This window comes from Hippocampus bargibanti, linkage group LG19 (assembly GCF_051943395.1).
Source record: "Hippocampus bargibanti isolate YZ-2025 linkage group LG19, ASM5194339v1, whole genome shotgun sequence".
Taxonomy (NCBI): domain Eukaryota; kingdom Metazoa; phylum Chordata; class Actinopteri; order Syngnathiformes; family Syngnathidae; genus Hippocampus; species Hippocampus bargibanti.
The window spans coordinates 9144297-9167752 of record NC_142752.1 but is presented as its reverse complement, the minus strand read 5'-3'; the positions used below and the strand labels follow the sequence as shown (position 1 = coordinate 9167752).

General features: G+C 41.5%; 1 protein-coding gene across 11 annotated transcripts in view; it reads right to left on the bottom strand.

Moving 5' to 3' along the window:
• The window catches only part of gphnb (gephyrin b), a 65138-nt gene that overhangs the window by 12229 nt on the left and 29453 nt on the right, over positions 1-23456 (bottom strand). For 7 of the 11 annotated variants that reach the window (XR_016118429.1, XM_089021628.1, XM_089021617.1 and 4 more), the window contains exons 3-10: positions 22568-22625; positions 22388-22480; positions 20471-20565; positions 19153-19219; positions 17140-17409; positions 15321-15455; positions 5431-5472; positions 3819-3893 (exon numbers count right to left, since the gene is read on the bottom strand). Coding sequence is in view for 10 of the 11 variants with exons in the window: in XM_089021628.1 (XP_088877754.1) it covers positions 3819-3893; positions 5431-5472; positions 15321-15455; positions 17140-17409; positions 19153-19219; positions 20471-20565; positions 22388-22480; positions 22568-22625 (835 nt within the window). In the remaining variant the exon portion in view is untranslated. The remainder of the gene's footprint in view (positions 1-3818; positions 3894-5430; positions 5473-15320; positions 15456-17139; positions 17410-19152; positions 19220-20470; positions 20566-22387; positions 22481-22567; positions 22626-23456) is intronic. The other 4 variants (XM_089021621.1, XM_089021623.1, XM_089021624.1 and 1 more) reach the window with 2 other exon arrangements.

Here is a 23456-nt window from a genome sequence, read left to right as displayed (position 1 = left end):
AATCCCATATGCAGACACTCGACTACTCCAGACACCAACGATCACAAACGTTGCGCTCCACGGTGACGGAGTAGAGCAAATGGCATCAGAAGCAATTTTACTATAAGCGCTATGCTAGGCAAGCAACTTCATATAACCCTATGCAGAATATCGGAAAGTTAAGCCCTCAGCTGGACCGCAGCAGGGAAACCTCAGTGCACAGGTGATGTAATGAAACAAACAAAAGCTTTGGTAGATGACGACAATTGGAGAGTCGTGAAAATAGGGGACGACAGATGCCCACCGTGGCTCGAATATGGCGTGTCGTGAGGATGTGATGTTGCACATACAGACAGGAAGAGAATGAAGAAAAAAGATTGTAAGCTTGTTTTTAATTCACCCCGGAGCGCCCCTTCGCCACAATAACAGTTCAATAAAGTGTCAGAAGAGAGAATGGAGATGCAAATGTGAACACACGCACGCACCATGCACACAGAAAAAAAAAACAGTTCACAAGTGAGCAAAATATGACTTGAAGTCACTGGAAACTGTTGATTGCTACCTACGAGCGTGTTGCAATGGAGTCAGACAATGTTCGGGACCCTTCCACCCTGTATTTATGCGATGCCGCAGCATGTTTGTCATGCTGCGGCGCGCACGCACGCACACAAACGTTCATCCCGCGGCATGTCAACCTCAATATTTGCGGCGGGAAGAGCTCAAAGGTGGCGAAACACTTTGGACCCATCACGCCGGCTCCCATTAACGATTCTGTTTAATGTGATTCAAGGGTCCCTCAGATTCGCCCTTTCAGGTTAGCTCAGAGAATACAAAACAGTGAGCGTGGCTGGGGTCAGGGAGACGGAGGTGGCCAGGCTTCACAAAAATCGATAGCGCTAATAACCATCGAGTGAAGAGACGCTGGAGGAAATGATGAGATGTAACCGGCGCCATGCTATGCTCAGCACAAAATTAAAGGGGTTGTCGAACAGATTATGCCAAAGAAAAAGAGAAAGGAGGATTTATTTGTTTGCCAAGCCACGACAAGGGCAGAAGAACTACTGCAGAAATGATGCCGGATGACAGAACTGGGATGGCGAAATACACAATGTGGACAAAATAATTGAGTATTTTTTTTGGTTGCATCGATAAATATGACCTTCCATAAGAAAACATTTTAACTTTTAAGATGCCTCCCCCAAAAAAACACTCATAATGTGAAAAAAAATTTTTAAAAACCAGAAAAATAAGATCACCTGGAATATCAAATTGATGAGTTCCATCATTAGTTCAAATACTTTTGTCCACATGGTGTCGTTAGAATGTCAGGCTCTGGGAAGTAGTGTCGTTGAGCACAAAAAGTGGCGGGGGATGCACATGGCAAATATGGTGAACTTTTTGTTTCAAGTCCCGCTCATTTAAATCCCAAGTGCACCCCCGGCAACAACACACACTTGATGTGTTTTGTGAAAAGCTCTCCAGTTATAGTTGGTGTCAATATAATATCTCCAGAGCAGATGATACACAGAAAGTGTAAGGTGTTCATTGTACTAAGTTCATCCTGTCTACTTGATATCTAATTTAAAGCAGATTCTTTACTTACAGACAGTGTATTATAGGTGTTCAAATACCTGACATGTTTCGGCGTATACTTCCGCCTTCGTCGACGAACATGTCAGGTATTTGAACACCTATAATACACTGTCTGTAAGTAAAGAATCTGCTTTAAATTAGGTGTAAGTTGTTGTCGCGAAATGACTTACACTGACAAAAACGGGGTACATCTTGATTAAAGATGTGTTCGAAAAATATAATATGAAGGCCAGATAAATGTGTAAAGTTGTTTACCAAATTAAAAAAATAAAACCTCCCAAACTTAACAATAAAAAATAAAATATCCATCAAAACTTGCAAGTATAAGAAGTGCAAATTAACTCATTTACTGCCAGACGTGCAAAAATGTGTCCACTCCAGTGCCAGGGTTTTTGTCGATTTCACTGAAATTACAGGACCCACAGAATGTTGAGTTTTAGGACTACATGAACATTCAGTGCAGCGTAAGAAACCTTAGACCATCTTGTTTCATCGGAAAAAAAGAGTTAATTAAAAAAAAGAAAAAGTTATATGGGTCTGGAGTTATCTGAGCTTGAAATGGGGGCGGCTGTACAAAATACAATACAATACAATACATACATACACTAAAGTCTCGTTACATCGATATCGGTTATATTGATAGTACTGATTGTTACGATACTATTTTCATTTCCCGGCAAATTTCTAGTCTTTTATGTATAATTAGTTCTGGTTAGTACGATACGTGGTTATTACGCTAATCCGGTTACTACGGTGCCCTTTTCATCTCCCGCCAGCCAATTTGGTCTCCTTATATCGATACAAAAGCAGCTTAAGCTTAATCGATATTTGTTTAAGGATTTCAATACAGTACCACCATTAGCGAAATCTGTATCGGTCACACCATTGGTCACGTGACCAGCTTTCGTATCTTGCACTGTGTAGCAGAGCTGCAATAGCATCTGAAACATACTGTAGTCTTCTTATACAGTATACAGTTGTTCAACACCAATTTTAACCATGGGGAAACGTAAGAATTGTGACATTGGAACGAAGTACAAGGCAATTGTGGCTGTGGAGGAGAATCCTGCAAGAAGCAAATCCTCCAGAGTTCGACGTGCCGCAGAATACTTCATCAACGTAAGTAATGTAAACGTTGCAGTTTTTGTTTTCCATTTAATTGTGTTGTATTCAGATACACATATCTTTATCGTTTGCAATAATCAGTGTTTTTCATACAGTATGTACATGCTGGCGTTTACGGTTTCTCTCGTGTGTATCGAACAATGTCGAGTGCTACTCAGAGTCACTATTGCAAGAGTGCGTGATGAAAATAATAAATGATGTTTTTATTTCATGCATAAATTTATTTTTCACTTCACTACAGTACAAAAGCATGCTTGCTACGCAATCCATGAACTCAAGGAGAAAATTACATGCCATATCAAAGATCCCCTATTTATTGGCCACTTTTAATGCAGTTCGGCGCAGGATCGGATATATCGATAGCCCGCTTTTATCGATATTTTTTTCTGACTCCCGAGAATATCGATATAACGGGACTTTACTGTATTGATTCATATAGTGCTTTAACAATAGCTGAAGCTGTAACAAAGCAATCAGATGGACAAAAGGCAAATGTTGCCCTCTCGTGGAAGGGAAAAAACATTGCCAGAGGTCTGACCAGTGCACCCCCAGAAAAAAATAAAAATAAATTCGGGAATGGCTCTCCACGTCATATTTTCAATTTCCGAATACATTCGGGAATGGCAGTGAATGAGTTAAGTGACATCTTATCCACATTCAAAAAGTCGAGGAAGGGTTTAGGAAACGGGAACATTTTTAGCTTCAATCAGAACACCCAGATACCAAATTGTGATATTTTTGCTGACAGCAAACACAGTGTCCAATTCTGATTTATACAGCCAAGAAACGTAAATAAAATTGAGAGATTCCCATCAAGGACTTCTCCTCCAAATATGAAATGATACATTTGTTGTTGTCAATTTTTGTTGAACTCATTTTTGAATCCTCTTCCCAATATTGCATTAAAAAATCCAATTAGAGACTTTTTTCTTTGTAAGTAAGCCAACTTACAAATTCAGCAGGTTATCAAATAATCACCCCCCCATCACCACCACCATTGCTGGAGATGCCAAATGCTGCATCAGTGTATGTTATGAGCATGTCTGGTGCTACGGTGGGATGCCGGTGGCCTGCATGCCGAGATATCGAAGAAAAGGTTGCTAGAAGGTGAACGGGTTTACCTGGTCCAAGGTAGAATACCTTGACTTGAGCGTGATGACCTCATCCAGGTGAGCCCTGAATTCTCTCCTTGAGGCCTGGGGGAAGCCACAGGATAATCATTCATCTTCATGACACACACTCACATACACAAGAGCGGGGAACAAGCGAGCACGACCGTTTGCAGCTTGGATAATGCATATTTTCATGTTAATAAAGCCCTTGGGGGGTGGGGGGTAGTGGAACAAACAAGCTGTTGTTTTCCAAACACAGGCACGCTCATTCGACACATACAGCCATGATCAAAAGCACATCGACTGGAACTTGATTCGCATTCAGTTTGTTGCCAATAAGCCGACAGTACACTAAACAGTACAGGAATTCCACAAGCCGAAAAGCCGAAAACGGACACTCGATAAGACTCCATTAAAAAAAAAATTAGTTCCTCTGTTCATCTGCAATCAACTCCAGCCACACGGTAGACGACTGGTTAGCACATACAAGCGGTTTAGATCATATGAATTCACGCATGGATGTTGTACACAGGTTCATTATTGCACGGCCCAAAAAATAAATATATTAAATAAATAAATACCTGAATAAATAAAAATAAATACATAAAAACAAATAAAAATAAGTAAATATGTACGCATGTACGCACAAATAAATAAACAAATAGCAGATGAATAAACGCATAAATGAATAAATAAGTAAATAAATAAATAAAAATAAACAAAAATAAAAAATATACACATATACACACATCAATAAATAGCAAATGCATAAATATATGAATGAATAAAGAAATTAATAAACAAAAAATAAATACACACATTAATAAAAATAAATACATAAAAATACACATGCACACATGTAAATAAATAAAGCAATAAATAAATAATAAAAAAATCATATATAAATACAAATAAATATGTACACATGTACACACACAAAAAAACAAATAAATAAATAGCAGATAGATATATATATATATATAAATGAATAAATGCATCCATACATCCATACATAAATAAATACATGCATTGTGATAGCAGCTTCGTTCAGCTCCCGTAATCTGGTTCCTACAGTGGCAACAGCATTGAATTTATAGTATACGTGCCGTATCACAGGGGGAATTGTCAGTTGACATCGAGCCTTTTCAAAACACTTTCGAAATCTATTTAAAATGTTAATATTTGTGAAACTATCATCATTCAACCACCATTAATTCCGATCGGATTTCTGCCTCAGTGGGATTTTAAGAGGTGAATTTGGAAAGATTGATCCCGAGTGAAGGAAAAAGCATGAAACAAAACACATGAAAAAAATGCGAGGCTGAATGCTGAGCCTTTTCACCTCCAATTTTTCACATAAACAAAGGTTCTCCTGCAACTTATTCGTCCAAAGTTTTGGAAGGGTGGACAGAAAGGCAAGTTAGGTTGAGCCAAAAAGACGCCAGAAGGAGGTTTTACACCATCTTTGAGGAGGAACAGCCCAAGTGATGGAACATAAACAAAGGGGCAGGACAACACGCACACAAGCACAAATCAGGACTGAAAGAGGGAAGAAATCATGACAGGCAGATGTAAGCTTGTAGAAAAATTTCGATGTGAATCCGAATGCATGCAGGAGTACCTCAGCAATGCTTAGGGTGGATGAACAGGAGGGGAGCCGCGCCTGGTGCGACACAATAAAAGGAGGAGAAGAGAGAGACGGTTAACAGACACCAAGCAGGTGGAGGGGGGTGGGGGGGGGGGCAGAATCAGACAGAGACTGATGAGTGCAAGTGAGGACGGCGCCCCCTTCCTCGGAGGAGGGGGACAGTGGGGTCAGGCATTGGGATGATTGCTTTCTGTGTGACTGTCTCAGATAGGCCAAGGGGGGTGAAGACTGGACAGGACAGGGGAGGAGATAGGATCGATGTCAGGTCAGGACAGCAGGTAGGAGCCAAAAAGGGGTCTGACGCCAAACATGTTTTGTATCCAATTGTTACTTTGTGTAATTTGAGACAATAAAAACAAACTTTGCATCGAAAAAAACATTTATAGGGGAACAAGAACATTTCCGAAGAAGCAGACTTCTGTTGTGAAATTCCACTCAACCAGTGGGTATATATAACAGTGATGGGCCGTCAGTGCCTGTAAGGCCTTCTCTGCTAACCTAAAAATATCTGAATCACAGACTAATGTCAATTATATTTTGTTCATGAATTCTTATTAAATAATTCCAAATTGTCTTTCAACTTCCTTTCATTACTTTTCCACTGATGCGCTGCTTCCAGACACGTGTTTTCATATTTAAGCATTTAACCAATCAGATTTCAGTCATCATTTGTTACCAGGGTCAGAAATCTACCTGGATGCCTTCACAATCACTTCTCCGGGCCCGGTCGCATTAAATGTGTCGATCAAACTGTTGGCAACTGAAGGCCTGCTGGAAGGCGCTGGAAACGTCAGAATTTTCGCATGAATGGCTAGTCACTAGTCAATCATAGTATCATTAGCTGCTAGTGAAGAGCATATTGGCCAGTGCTAGTAGACTGTATCTATAGCGAGCTGCATAAGCAAATATATTTTTGGGATTTAATATTGGTTTTGTCAACCCACAATGGCTCAAGTAGGAGAAAAAATGGATTTGGTTGTCAATATACTGTTAAAGCCATTTTCAAGATGGACTTTTCAAGAATAAATGGACATTATTTAGGTTAGACGGCTCTGACGCAACAAAAATAGCAAATAATACTGCAATTTTATAAGGTTATCATGAATCCACACATTCATAGTAAACATTCGAACAATGTAGTGACAGTATTTCTTAATTTCAAGTCACACGTTATTTCCTGGCCAACTGCACCCTCCAGTGGACGTGTAGTGATATCACTACACTCGCAGCTAATTGATTCAGACGTAGCACTATTGAAGGCCTAGGAGTGCCATGCACGGCCCGCCACTGGTATATAACCATCGAATCAACTAGACTCAAGTGCTGTGGAATTAATTAATACTGTATGTATTTCAAAATAAATCGAAATGTGAAAATATGGACATTGAGGAACTATGAGCATGTCTCATCTCTATAATTTCCCCCTTCCCCCTATCAAGATGCAAAACTGTAACAGGTTGTTGTGCTAATAGTAACCACAGACGTTTCTGTATAAATATCACCGGACAGCTTTACACCCTCTATCACCATTTGGATGACAGACGGTATGTTAGTGACAGGTGCTAAGCGACATATAAACACGGCTTCTGTGAGACATATGCTTGCCTCATAAAGCACCTTTCTCAAAATCTGACACCTTCTTGGCACATTCAAAAGGAAACGCCATTTCGGGGGAAAAATAGATATCGTTAACGAGGACAGCAAGCTCACTTTGAATTACGATTGAATTAGTTCAAACGAGCACTTCTGTGATGACTGCGGCGTTTTTTTAGATTATATAACAAATAGCCTTCAGAAAACGGCACTCTTCAAGAGATAAGAATTGCTCTCTCGCAAATCACAACTCTGTGGATTGTCAAGTGGAACCCGTCAAGCTCTCATACAATAATAATAATAATAATACATTTCATTTATAAGCGTCTTTCAAAACTCTCAAGGTCACTTTACAGGCACAGGATAAGTTTTTCTGTGGGTGAGCAGCGGCAGCCACATGTGCCAGCTTTCACTCAACCAGGAATAACTCAAACAGATATAAAGTTAGTTAGGTAGCTGATAGATAGATAATAGATATCTAGCTAGCCAGCCAAATAACTAATTGATAGCTAGCTAGATACCCAGCCAGCTGGAGCGCTAATAGATAGCAAGTAGATAGCTAGCTAGGTAGCCAGCTAGATAGCCATACTGATGGTCGTCTTCGACTCAAAGCTACTATGACACTTTAGCTATATAGCCAGCTAGATAGATAGATAGCTTGATAGCTAGCTAAACTACTTTCATTTCTTTGCTGCTGTGAAATGTAAATTTCTCCACTGCGAGACTAATAAAGGCAAATCCAATCCAATCCAATATTGATGCTCATCCTCGAATCAGTGCTACTACGACACTAGAGCTAGGTAGCCAGCTAGATTGCTAGCTAGCTAGATAGCTAGGTAGATATCTAGCTGGATAGCCAGGTATATAGACATACTGATGCTCATCCTCGAATCAGGGCTACTACGACAAAAATGCTAGATAGCTAGCTAGATACCAAGCAAGATAGCTAGATAGATAGATAGCTAGATTGCCATACTGTTGCTCGTCCTCGAATCAGGGCTACTTTGACACTATGGACGCCAGCAATGATAATTGAGGAGTTATATGTGCTTTGTGGGGGCTGAAATGCCAATGGACAAACTGGTGAGTTTGTCTCACGGCGCCTCGCTCGTCGAGAGTACGCCATGTCATCTATTGCGTTTTGATATTTTCAAAAAGCCTCTTGCCTCCGCCATCTTTGTCATTTTTGTCATCTTTCTGCGGTACCGTCAATGGAGCAGCTGCAGCTAAGCCAAGCAAAGCAAAAAATCAAAGCTGATGAGGCATAAGTGCTTCATCCTCCAGCACCTTGATTCATTACGGCCGTCTCCACGTCCCAACGTATTAGAAGGGGGTTAGAAAATAGAAATTAATGAGCTCCTGAGCGACTTTGCCAGCGAAGGGAGAGAGCGGACGCAAACGCAGCACATTTGACAACCCCCCCACCATCACCACAACCAGCTGCCCACACGGCCGATGAGCACGCTCCATCCAGCCTGTCAGGTGCTCTCATACGTTTCATTTTCAGGTCTGTCCCTCCTGCACCCTCATTCTCTTCCTTTCCTTTTTTCACCGCTCACTATTCAAACTCTTTCCGATTGTCTTTCCATCATGCCTGGAGGGTTCGGGTTCAGCTGCTGCAGCGTAAGTAAGATGCAAAGCTAACACGGATGGGCACAGACTCACACGTAAGCGCATCACTCAGTTACAAATGTGCACACACATCAAGAACACGATGGCGCAGACAATAAATAGTAAGGTTGACTTTTTTGAAAGAAAATACAAAGCTATTGAAGTGCACACATACGAATGAGGACACAGCTATTTGCACTTTGAGCCCGAAGCAACTTGACCCAAATGGTCTCTTGTGTGAGCCAGACAAGGAAAGGGACACAGACAAAAAAAATGCTTTTCTTCTATTCACAGTATTTCGAGAGGTGGGGAAAGCCTACCGAAAACAAGAGAAATTACATTAGCTAATAATAAAATAATAATAATAATAATAATAATAATAATAATAACACATTATATATAGGAGCAACTTTCATTATTCACAACACGTGATTATTTTTTGAATGATTAGTTTATGTGGTGTGTGGATGACCACACAAAAACAATTTTAACTAATTCGCTGCCATTCCTGTTTTTTTCTGTGACAATAAAGCACTGTTCAGACCTCTGGCAATGTTTTTTCCCTTCCACAAGTGGGCAGCATTTGTCTTTTTTACAGCCGCCCCCATTCCAAGCTCAGAAAACTCCAGACCCATATCACTTAGGAATTAACTTTTTTCAGATGAAAGAGGAGGGTCTAAGGTTTCTTATGTGGTATTGGATGTTTATGTAGTACTAAAACTCAACATTCTGTGGCTCCTGCAATTGGAGTGAAAATTAAAAAAACCCTGGCACTGGAGTGGACACATGTTTGCACATCATCTGGCAGTGAATGTGTTAATGACAGATGACGTCCTACTCAAATGATGTAAGTGTAGAAATGATAAGCATATGCTTCATCACATTCTTGGGACCCATCATTTCTCAAAAAATAAAACACACTATCTTCATTTAATGTGAATCCAATATTGAACTTGGCTTTATAAAATAAATGACCTAAAGGTATGGTTGCATTTTTTGTAATTAATTTTGTTGTGTATTTACAATGGTGAAAAACAGTACAGAGAAAATCAGGCTGGTCTAGACTGATCACACAAGTCAGCTGCGCAGCGCCCACGCAAATCTGCTCCTTTTACTTGCGGGCCAATTCAGTCGGACTTCCTTTCGTATTCAGAGTACAACCACATTAGCCTCACGGCAGGACTGGTGAACGACTCCCCGAGAGGCCGACAGCTTGCCAAGAAAGACTTCCCACAGGTTATGCCCCAGATCAAGAAGAAATATTCTTCGCCGACCACGAGAGTACGTCGGAGAGGCCCCCCGACCATCAACGAACAAGGCGCAAAGTGCGAGTCAGATGTATAAACAAGTTTGAATGAATCAATGGGAAGCGCAGCCTGCTAACATCAAGGCATTGATCAAGTTTATATTGATAAATGATGACTCCAGTTCCGAGTGACACCACCATTGCGTTGCTTGTCAGCTGATTAAAGCCATCATGCATCTTGAAGATGCTGCTTCGACACATCTTTTGTGTCCTTGTCTCTAACTAACCGAACATGCATATTCAGTGAGTTAAGAACTAAAGCTCACCGTCGTCCATCCTGCAGCTTTTTGCCTCCAGTTGAATCTGTGGTATCACATGAGCCGATTACTCAACCTCCTACCTCTGACTCAGGGGCCCGCAAGCATCACCTCCCCACTGCCGTCGTCACCGTCACAACCATTTACAGCCACACACACACATACACAGAAGCACCAGGATTGATATTTAAAGCCTCCAAATTAGGTTCACCCACCAAAGGATGCACACGCAATGCATTTAGCGTGTTACCTAGTAACACAAAATGCACACGCAACACGCCACACATTTCTGCTGACTTAAAAAAAACCTGTAAACAGCCTATACGCTCTACAGCAGGAAAAAAAACAACACTTACCATCTCTTGCCTGAACTCGAGACTGAATGAGTTCGACGGTGGCACACGCACGCCAGAGGGGAGGACGCGCATTCTACAGCGAGAGGGCGACTGCGCATGGCCGTGCGACAGGGCGGGGATGAGAGAGAGATAGAAGCGTCGACACGCGAGAGAGCGAAACGGTAATGCAAGAAAATCAGGGGGCTTCTGGATGCGGATGAGCGGCTCTGCATGTTTGGGACGGATGCGGCTTTGTCTTTGTCGTAATGCAAAGTGATAAATACTCCGAGAGGTGAGCTCGTCGACTCATCGCAAAGACAAGCTCAGGAGTCTAAAGCTCCGTCTGCTTCACTTCCATTTAAGTCGGCATCACACATATTCCTTCCTTTGGATTGGATTGGCCTTTATTAGTCTCGCAGTGGAGAAATTTACATTTCACAGCAGCAAATGTATAGAAGATGAAAGAAAAGGAAGAAGTAGAAAAACTAAATACAGGAGCTGCTGTAGAGGCAGCCACTCTCGTGGCGCCAGCTTGAAGTCAAAACAACAAAAAAACGAAATAACAAAATAACAAAATAATGTGACACACACAAAAGACAGTCAGTAGTTCAATCTTAAGCACTTTCTGCACTCTCTTTGTTGTATGAAGCAGTTCTAGATGAAAGAGGATCAAAGTGTCCTTTTCACCAGTGGATCAGGGACATCATGGTGAAATGTGCACAGCTGCTACAAGCTAAAAGTTGAACGTTAACACGAAGCTGTAGCATCCATTAATGAAAAGAGATTGTCTCATATCTCCTGCCCCATGTAAATCTGCTTCAATTCCAAGCTGCGACAATTCCACATACACATGGGCGCTCTGCGCTGACGCTCCTTTCTTCTCATCGTGGGCTCCTCAAGCCATGCCGCATACTGTCCAACACCACCGATCTTTCCACTGAACAAAGCGGAGGTGTGAAAATGCTGCCCATGACAGGCGCAAAAAAAGCAAAATCGCCTCAGAGCTGTCCAGCGATGACAGTCAAATGGTACCGACATTCCTTCCAATCAAAAACGGTGCTGGCATATTCGTTCTGCCGAAAAGGTGCAGCGGTTCAGCACAGTCTCCTCATTATTCATATTGTGGCCAAAAATACTGAAAACCAATCCGTATTCATTCCACACAACGCACAACAACACAAAAGAAACAAAACCAACACAAAAACAACAAAAAAAGCAAACCTCGTGAGAGCACATGCTGACGACTGCCTACTCAGGCGCCATCTTAGACTTTCCCTCATCTTCTCTATGTCATTAACTCTCAACCACGCTTCCTTTTTCTTCCGACCTTGTAAATCCTGTCCACCTCCAGCGGGGCCAGGATACAGACGAGCTAGCCACTTTATGGGCCCAGGATAACGACAAGAACGCTAGCTCGTCTCCCGGACACTTCACAAGAGGAGTTCAATACTGTCAAGGCTCATCAACACACGTGACATTTTTTCGGCAAAAGAAACACAAAAGCAATGATTGCATTTGTCACTTCTCGAGGAGGATAAAAAAATTCAAGGGATGATGAAATGGGGCGTGAAAAGAAAAAATAATAGCTCTGTTACATCCGCAGTGGGGAACCAACCAAGGCAAAGTCTTCATCCTTTGAACTTTAAGCAGATGCATATTTTGTTGCTGGAAATGAAAGTCTATACATAAAAATACAGCATATAAATTCCCTGTCCAAATTTTAATACAAAACAAACTCAGACAATTTAAAACAGATTCTTTACTTACAGACAGTGTATTGTAGGTGTTCAAATACCTGACATGTTTCGCCGTATACTTCCGCCTTCCGCCAAACTCAGACAAATTTCGTTCTTGGATTAGGAGTCGCAATAGAGTCACAGATGTCAGATCAATAAACGCTTAAACTGCAGCTAGTTGTCCATTCATGAATCATTCATTGCCATCTGCTTGATTTTATCACACTGTCCATCCTTCTTCCCATCAAAGATTCCATGACATGAGCGAGCATTCATTTCGACCGTTTTGTAAAATACATTTCTGGGAATTAAAGACTAATCGGAACGGCTGCAAATGATTCGCGGTGCACTTAAATTCCTGGAATCCCATGAATGCTTGAATGCTCGTCAATCAAAGCAGTTTTCTACCAAAAGCACATGATGGTTCATGTTAAACCAAACAAAGCAGTTAAAAATACACGGAACAGGATTACGGACAGATTATTTCCGAGAATGAAAGACGTTGTGGATTTTTTTTTCTGTTTAATGGCTGGTAAAGTAATTATTGTATTTCCAGAGAGCCTGACTATTACTGGGATGTGGTAAAAATAAGAACCAGAATAGGTGAGAAAATCCATGTGGGAGCATTTCCGCACCCAAAAACATATCCTGAATTTCGCCAAATTGTGACATTACAATTCGACTAATTTACATCGAGTGTTTCTTCAGTCATGAGTGAGTTGCTCGGCTGCCGATTGTGTTGGCAAAACATCGGCACTCAGTATAATTTGGTGGCTTGGAAGCAGTGGTGGGCCATCAGTCGCCTGCAAGCCTTCTCTGCTGGCCTAAAATATCTGAATTACAGACTGATGTTAATTACAGTATATGTTGTCTATGAATTCTTATTACATAATTCCACATTTCAACTTCCTGTGCTGCTTCCAGATGTGTGGTTTCATATTTAAGCATTTAACCAATAACATTTCAGCCATAATTTGTTACCAGGGTCAGAAATCTACCTGGACCCTTCACAATCAGTTCTGGGGCCCCTGTTGCATCAAATACAGTAAAGTCTCGTTATATCGATATTCAAGGGAGTCCGAAAAAATATCGATATAACCGGGACTATCGATATATCCGACCCTGTTTGCATGTAATTTTCTCCGTGCGTGCATAGAAATAGTATCGATATAACCGGGACTATCGATATATCCGATATCGATATAACGAGACTTTACTGTATGTCGATCAAACTGTGGCTCTGACTAATCAGATTTCGAGTTGGCAACCCAAAATGGGTATCAAAAGTTTCTCAAACTATGAGTTTGCGAAAACTGCTCAGATCACAAACCACTAGTGTTTACTGTTAAAGCCATTTTCAAGACGGACTTTTCATGAAAAATGGAAATCATGAAGATCGGTCGGTCAGTTATTTCCTGGCTAATGCTACCCTCTAGTGGACTCGTAGTTAATCATACCACACTTTTTTCAGTCTGGATTGATTCAGAGGTAGCACTACCGAAGGCCTAGCGATGAAATCCACGGCCCGCTAATGCTTGAAATTGATTTGTGTCAAAACAAGCTCCGTCTATGTTAATCAGAAATATAATCACTGAATATATGTAAACAAATAAAAAAAATGGGGCGTGTTCATGCCAAAAGCAAACAATCACTATAGAGCTCGCTAGTTTCCAATCAGCCGTGCACAATGCCTTCGTTTGACCTCTGGATGTGACCAGAATGGAAATGCATCGCCGTCACACAAGCAACGGGGACAAAGTGACCCCAGTGCACTGCAACTCACTTGCTAAATTAGAGTAACAAAAGGGAAGTACTCGCTTCCATAGGCCCGAGCAATCCATGATCATAAACAACTGCATCGAAGCTGGAATCCCTACACAAATATGAAAGTTGATCACAAGGGCAAGAGGCGTGCATCATTATTCTTTTAGACTCCCATCAATATTTATTCGGTACAAGTACGACCGAAAGCCGTCTTTGCTCAAAGCACGGCGGAATTATCTTCCATAAAAATTAGAAGAGTCGATTGCAGAAGCGGCGGGTGTGTTGTCTACTTGTTTACAAGGGATGCTCCAAGCGCTTAAGCTGGGAGGTCGTCCAAATGGGGGAGGCAGACTGAGTTCATGAGGACATCTGATGCAACATCTTGATAAGACTGTTATCAAGGTGGAGCATTGGATATCCATTTCTGATTTGTGAAAAAGACTTAAAAGTTTGCCATCAATGCACATCCAAGGCTCTGCTGGTTTTGCCAAACCTGAATCCAAACCAAAATGCCACACAGGAGACCTTGAAAATGACTCATACCATTAATGACTTTTAAAATGTTGACGTCAAACCCAAAAGCATCTTCAGGCTGCCGAACCGTCCCGAGTACAAGCCATGTGCACCCATATGGTTCATTAATCTGCTGTGGCCATTACATAACTGCGTTAAATGCTAACAAGAGTGGAAGGGCGAAACTAACCCCCAACAGTGTGACAGCATAAGAAATTTTTATACGTGAATGTTCTGGCATTCCTGCAGCGATTGCGTTACCTCGCTTCACCCTGCAGTGTGACCAGACGGCGCCCTGTTACAATCTAAAGAAAAATAACCGCACGTCAAGGTGGCACTGGCGAACAACGCCACCCTCTGTCGCATGAACCGCATGCCCTCCCATGACAAACGTCCCATCCCATGGTTCCCATAGCAACCCCCTCTTCCATTCCCATGGCACCCGCCTGCTGTCCGCCAGACACATGGCGGCGTGACACGGACACATGAGGTGAAAGCAGAGAGAGTGAGAAAGAGAGAGATAGCAAAGAGTGCGAGAAACAGGGAATGCCCATTGACGTGGGATTGACATCTGTTGCGTCCACATAACGTTTTTGACAAATCTACTTGAAACATAAGCAATCATCTGTTTTTAGCATTTTTATGACGTTAAGACAATGTCCTTGATCAATATGTTGCATGGTCACTTTAGCAATAAGCACCATCCAACATGGCCGACAGTGTGCGAGTGGACTGTGTGTAAACCTACTTTAGGTGTGGGACAGGATGCGGTCGAGAGGCGTGAAGTAGCCTGGGCGCGGGGTGACTCCGAGGGCGTGGTACTGAGAGAGGCCGTGTCCCTGGGCAACACCTGGACACCCCTCGAGATAATGGAGTCTGGGATCTGAGCTCACACACACACACACACACACACACACACACACACACACACACACACACACACACACACACACACACACACACACACACACACACACACACACACACACACACACACACACACACACACACACACACGCGCGCACACACACACACACACACACACACGCACGCACGCACACGCACACGCACACACACACACACACACACACACACACACACACACACACACATACACACACAAATCATCAAAATACAGTAAAGTCTCGTTATATCGATATCGGATATATCGATATTTCCGGTTATATCGATACTATTTCTATGCACGCACGGAGAAAATTACATGCAAACAGGGTCGGATATATCGATAGTCCTGGTTATATCGATATTTTTTCGGACTCCCTTGAATATCGATATAACGAGACTTTACTGTATATATTTTACTGTAATGATGTTGAAAAGACCAATAGGAACCACAGATTGCGTTTGCTGTCCCGGCTAAGACATAACAAGCCATACTAAGGGACATAGGTGTTAAAGTCAAGGCCCACGGGCCAAATCTGGCCCGCCACATCATTTTATTTGGCCCGTGAAAGCAAAGTAAGCATGTTAACTCATTCACTGCCAGATGTGCAGAAATGTGTCTACTCCAGTGCCATTGTCACTTGAATTCCAGGACACACAGAATAGTGTGTTTTAGGACTACATAAACATTCAATACACCGTTAGAAACATTAGGCTCTCTTCTTTCATCAAAAAAAGTTAATTTCTGAGTTATATGGGTCTGGGGTTACCTGAGCTTGAAAGGGAAGAAGATGTACAAAATACAATACATACATACAGTTGACATTTTTATTTTGCTATGCTGAGAATATCTTGTTTTCTATCATTTCACCTCTCCCCACCCCATCCCCTTTCAAATTGCTGCTGTGGACTGCAAATTTCCCCATTGTGGGACTAATAAAGCTTTTCCGATTCTGATACATATTGATTTATATAGCGCTTTAACAACAGCTGAAGCTGGAACAAAGCACTCATATGGAAAAAAAGCCATGGTCAGTGCTTTATTGGCACCAAAACATGAAAAAAAACAACACCCAAACAAATTCAGGAATGGCACTCTGTCATATTTTCGATTCCCAAATACATTTATGAATGGCAGTGAGTGAGTTAAGTGTCATGATGCTTGCTCAAGTGCCAACCTGAGTTCCAAATTGTCGTTTGTAAAACCCAATAACAGTCATTATTCTTAACTTCAGATTAGAAAACAACTCATTGATCAATTTGTTGTGCGTTCTGTATGTAATATGTGAAAACATCCTAATGGTTTCCCCAAATTCAAAACGGGCCTCGAGAGGAAACCATAACTACAATGTGGCCTACGGCATTAAATGATTTTGAAACCCCTGCTCAAGGAGATTTAAACCAAAAAAAATACTGAATCAAGGCTATAAAGAAATATTTTAAAAGCAGATTCGTTATAGTGAAGATGAATTTAAAATTCTCAGTAAACGCCCTCCTTCATTTTACAGAAGTGACAATTACCAGTTGAGAAGGCCCCTTAGCCACCACTGAACATCATTTGGCATGTACGACGTGCAAAAAATTCTCACAATATTTTAATTAACCAGATTTATGCAAATGAAGACAAAATACAGACAGAATCTGATCTCACGTGTCCGTCGTACCTTGGCGGCGATGGATGCCGCGGTAATGTGCGATGAGGAGCTGTCCTCCGTGGACGCCACACCGCTATCTTTCTTCTCTTCATCCTCATCCTCGCATTGCACGCCCTTGTCCTCTGTCTGACGCCGTGGCGAACTGTTGGGCGGCGGCGACAGAGGCGGCGGCGACGGCAGGTCCTCCAGCTCGTCCGCCGCCTCCTTAACCTTCACCACGGCGTCGCGCAGGAGGTCGATGGCGTGTGGCAGCGCAGGCAGGATGAACTGGAAGCATTCCTGTCACGGATAGCGACGAGGAAGATCAGTAAAGTTCATAGATTGGATCTTGACACAGAGCGCTAAATTGGAAACAAAAACGTAATTATCCTGTCCATGTTGATGGCACATTGTTTCCATTTTTTTTGCTTTCTTGTCTCTCACTTTTTAGTATGTCAGTGTGCCTTCGGCTCTTCCGCATTGCTAAACGCTCCATTCTATTCTCTCCCAATACAAGAGCTAATGTGTGAAATTATTTATTGTCTTGTATATTCTAAGCACTAAAACTGTAAATTATTAATCATGCCAAAGCTTGACTGTATCTACCCAGATTGTAAAACGGACTTCCACAACATCATTTCTCCACCTTTGGAGTTTTGGAGCCGTCAGGGCCTGTAAGACCTTCTCTGTTGGCCTAAAAATATCTGAATCACAGATTGTGAATTATATTTTGTCCATGAATTCTTATGAAATAATTCCAAATTGTCTTTCGGCTTCCTTTCATTGAGTTTCCACTGGTGTGTTGGACGCCGTCACAATCAGTTCTGTAAGCTCTGGTGCATAAAAATCAATGTCGATGAAACTGTTGCTTTAACAAATCAGTTAAAGAGTTCGACTTGGCAACCCAAGGCCTACTAGAAGGCACCGGAAACGTCAGAATTTTCGCAAACTATGATTGGCTAGTCACTAGCCAATTATAGTATCACTAACCACTAGTGATAAGCGCATACTGTCCAGAGCTAGCACACTGTATCTGTCGCGAGCTGCATAAGCAAATATATTGTTGTGTCGATTTAAAATCAGTTTTGTCAACCCACGATGGTTGAAGGAGGATAAGAAATTGATTTGGTTGAAGATTTATGATTAAAGCCATTTTCAAAACAGACTTTTCTAGAATATATTAAAGTTAGTCAGCTCCAAAGCTCGCAAAAATAGCAAATGATATTGCAATTTTATGAATCTGACGAATATGAATATCATGAATCTGCACATTCATAGTAAAAATTTGAACAATAACAGTATTTCTTAAGTTTCTTCAAGTTACAGGTTATTTCCAGGCCAACGTCTAGGGGACGTCTACTAATATCACATCACACTCGCAGGTGATTGATTCAGATGTAGCATTACTGAAGGCCTAGGAGTGACATGCATGGCCCGCTACTGGGTCTTACGAGCAGTCACAGTGAATGTAACCTGTATGCAAATGCACTGCCAATAAATAAATAAATAAATAAAAACAACTAAAGCGTTTTGTCCTTGGAGGTAACAAAATAAAAATGTCAAATTGAAATCTGGATCTGTTTAATCAAAAGATGATGCGCTTGCCATGACAATTCCGGGCATGTGAATGACAACTGGCTGATGAGCGCACGCGCGCACGCTCGTGCGCAATGAGATGCAGACAGACAGTGCGGTCAGCACAGTGGCGATGGGGGGTGCGAAAAATAAAAATAAGACGAGTGGGTGGCAAGCGCGCACTCACACATACTCGTGTCGGAGACATCACAGGCAAAACACAAGCCCACACATGTACTGTGATCTATGCCTTTGGAGATAACAGTCAATGAATCAGTCCAGTGAACACACACACAAACACACACACACACACACACACACACACACACACACACACACACACACACACACACACACACACACACACACACACACACACACACACACACACACACACACACACGCACAAACACAGGCGTGCTCTCAAAGCATCTTTGCAGAATAATTTAACTTCTCGTCTCATCCTACCTGGGAGCCTTTCTTGCTTCCTGGTAAGTTAATGATTAGAGTCTTCCCTCGGATTCCGCACACAGGTCTGAAATTATGTAAACACAGATTATTAGATAAACAGCACAGACATCCATCAAGGCATCTACCATATTTTCCGGTGTATAAGGCACATCCAAAAGGCTTGATTTTCTTAAAAAGATTACCGTGTGCCTTTTTTCACAGCCACGCTGTGTTCAGCAGAAAGGTTGATGCTGTTGAACAGTTTGCGGCTGGATGGATGCATGGCTTGAGGAGCCCACGATAAAAAGAAAGGAGCGTCAGTGCAGAGCGCTGATGCGCATGTGGAACTGCCGCGGCTTGGAATTGAAGCAGATTTAAGTGGGACAGTAGATGTGAGGCAATGTCTTTTCGTCAATGGATGCTACAGCTTCTTGTTTGCTTTCACGATTTAGTTTGTAGCAGACGTGCACATTACCCTGTGATGTCTGTGATCCACTGGTGAAAAGGACGCTTTGATCCTCTGCTCTTTTATTTAGAAATGCTTCATGCAAAAAAGAGGGTGCAGAAAGTACTTAAGATTAAATGACTGTCTATGTCTTTGTTTTGTCATATTATTTATTTATTTATTTTATATTTAGTTTCTTTGTTCTTATGACGACAAGATGGCGCTGTGAGAATGGCAACAGCTCCTGTATTTTGTTTTTTCTACTTCTTTCTTTCCCTTACTCATCCTTTCATAACTTTGCTGCTGTGAAATATAAATTTCTCCACTGTGAGACTAATAAAGGCTACTCCAATCCAATCCAATACGCAGGTGCACCTTATATGTGAAGTAATATTGAGCCACAACAGGTCTCACAAACACTGTCCCCAGTCACGACTCAATTTCCCCCCCATCAAAGAAGTAGTGCGTAAACTCAACCTTAACTGTAGCACATTATAATGTGGCATTGAATATATTTGGAAAAGTGAAATATATTTATATATTATAATTGGAAAACCTTTTTCATTCATTTAAGGTGTGCCTTACAGTCCTGTGCGCCTTATACATGCATAGGGAAAACATTTAAAAATACACGTTTCATTGGGAGGGTGCCTTATACAGCGGAAAATACGGTAATTTTACCATTGTGGAAATGAATACATGGCAAAACATTTAAAAGTATTATAATTATTAGTATTAATGTATTGATGTTTTTCTCCATCATCCATTTCTCACCAAAGTGGTGCATCCTATAAAGAAAGAATTGATGGCGTCTACATACAGACACATGCTGAAGCAAAAAAAGCCTTGGCAGAGGTAATAAAGCAAGTCAGCCCAATGAGTGCATCTGACCTGGACAGCATGCCTAGCGGCGTGACGTTGAGAGAGCCCATCAACATCGCCAGCGACATCCCCGGAGCCTCACGCTCGATCACCTCTTTAGTGGCCTGGAGATACGACATGTTTTTAGACGGATCATCGTTTAGCAGTATATGCATCTTAAGCTCGCTCAAAGAACTGCAGTCACAGGGTTGTAGAGCTCCAGGTGGCCATTTTACAGCAACCAACTTGACGTCATTCACAAAGGGGGGGGGGGGGAATCTTCTACTCAGTTAAAAAAATGTGTGTGTCACGGAAACAAGTTTGTCCTGTCAGCTTTTTGTTATCGACAGTCACACGGTGTCTCATAAAGCCTTCGAGCACACGCGTTGAGACAAACAGATGTGTTCATCGGCAGGGTTAAATCAGATAGGAGGTATTATCGGTTGTACACGTCCTCTCCACTCGCCTCTCCCTCTTGGCCTATCCTACCAGGAAGATTGCTGCTGTCTCACATGATGGATGAGGGCCAGTGATACTTCTGAAGCTTAGCGATGGCTGAATTGTCCGGGGACGAAATCGAAGACGTCTTCTGGGTTAGTTAGTACATTACGGAGCGAGATGCTGCGCTCTTGGATAGCAAAGGGAGTCTGTGTGAAACTGAAGGAATTATACTTTTACATTTGGGGTAAAATTATTTTTCTTAAAGAAGACATGCCCTTTTTTTTAAACCGCATTTCAGTTAATTCATAGCATATCGCATCATATGGCCCATTTATCACCCTCCATGTTGATTTTGCTGAAATCAGCGACATTCTCTGGGCCTCTGGTAAGTCTCACTTTTGTTACCGTGACAATCGGCGATGGACTTTTAGCTTTTTGATGAAAGAATCTTGACGGGATGTGTTGTTGTCATCTGATAACAGAGTGTGTTGTATTGTGTATATTTTGAAAAGACAAAGACTGTCACTTGATAGTAGTAGCGAGCTATATCAAACAGACATGGTCGAGGAATTTAAAAGTCATGCATTATTCATCAAGAAAAAAAACCTAATCAACCTAGTTCCATTATTTTAATGCTGACAAGTACCAAACAAATTCAATCTCCTGACAAATAGACAAAACAGAAATTCCAAGAGGTAGATGTACTGACACCTGCCAGCCATTATCGCTTAATTGTTTACACGATCCCACGTTAAAAAAATAATAAATAAAAAAAAATCAGGATTTGACTGCAGCCCATTTATTTCCCATGAGACCACGAGGCTAATTACACTGTGTTAATCATCACTCACACAATCAGATAGACACGTTTGCATCAGCAAAATGCTAAAAGGACAAAAGCATCAGGAGATGTTTGTCTGTCTTTGCGGTCTTATGTTTTTGTGCAAAAAACTGGGATATAAGTGCCTGGATTGCTCAACATTCTGCCCAAACATTGGTGTTTTCGTGTTTATTATGTTTTGTTAAGTCATTATATGTGCCTTGCACGCTGGGTCTGAGAGGACAGTAATTTCATCTGTGCTGTATGTCATGCATATTAGCATATTTGACAATAAACAGTGTTTGAAATAACATCTGCCCGGAGGCCCAGGGCGTATAATTTTTACGTCGGGCGTACAACTTTCAAAACGTCTCGGCGCAGGTGGCTGACAACTTCTTCAAATCAAACATTGTTTTATTCAATAAAGCAAAAGCTACAAGCAAACCGCTACAAACCACGTGGACTCCTCTATCTAAGCGGCCTTCAAAACTTTCAAGTACAGTTTACAGTCATGGTGCCGAGTATGCAGATTTGCATACTCGGCACGGCTTACAACTTTATGGCCGGTCAGGCAACTTTTCAGAGTTGTCTGCCCTGGTGTACGCTAACCTTTTATCATGAGTTTCAGACACTGCAATAAAGCTGACTTTGAAAAAGTTTTCTCATGACAAAAAACGTGAACCCACCTCCGGCGTGACGTCTCTTGGAGCGAAGCCAGTACCTCCGGTTGTTAAAATGAGGTTAAGCTCCTTTTCATCGCACCAGTCCACTAAAGTCTCCTGTTAAAAACACAAGCGTACATGCAGTTAAGTTCTCAGTGTGGGGTGGTGGAGTTGTTTCAAATCATGTGATAAATAAACGAGTACCTTGATTTCGTCTATTTCATCTGGCACTATCTTGTAAGCCACAATCATACCACCCAACCTGAAAGGAAGAAAAATTTGTAAACCAAATTGCAAATACAGTGAGACCTCAACTTACAAACTTTTTGTCTTACAAACATCACATTTATGAAAATTAAACCTTATAATAAGCACTATTTTCATAATACACACCCACCACGGCTGGCGGAGTGATCTTCGGCGGAAGCACACGACCGAACAGCACCAGAGGTTAAGTTACCAACAGTCCTTATGGAAGGTGACTCTCCTTCCATAAGCCATCAACGATCATCAAAATTACAGTCGTCATGTAATGAGCCTCTCTTTCCAAACAGCAATTCCCTTTGACCTTCGACCTCCAATGCCATTCCATCAAGCCATAAATGACCATCACAAATGTAAATAAAGTGACTTTATGATACAATGCAGTGTATTTCTTTCATTACAATACAATAGCACATTTATTATACATAGAATAAGGTATGTTGTGCGTAGTTTTAAGGCTTATTTAGTTGAAAAGTATATTTTATGGAAACCCGGGAAAGGATTATTCCCATTTTAATGGTTTCCCCTGGGAATGTATTTTTTACACACTCTGTCTGGGAACCAATTAAGTTCGTAAATTGAGGTCTCACTGTACATAGATTACCAGTGTAATACAATTTATGTCAATTCATATTTAATTTTACACGGGACTATGATGAAATCTGAAGAAATGACAAAAACCAGAACCATACATGTTCAGTCTCATGATTTTGACCACCATACTCACTTTATAAAGCAACTATTAACACAATACACACACTTCATTTGTAAGATGAAACAAAAGAAAATTCAAAACACAAAATACATTTTTATACTAATTGAATGTATA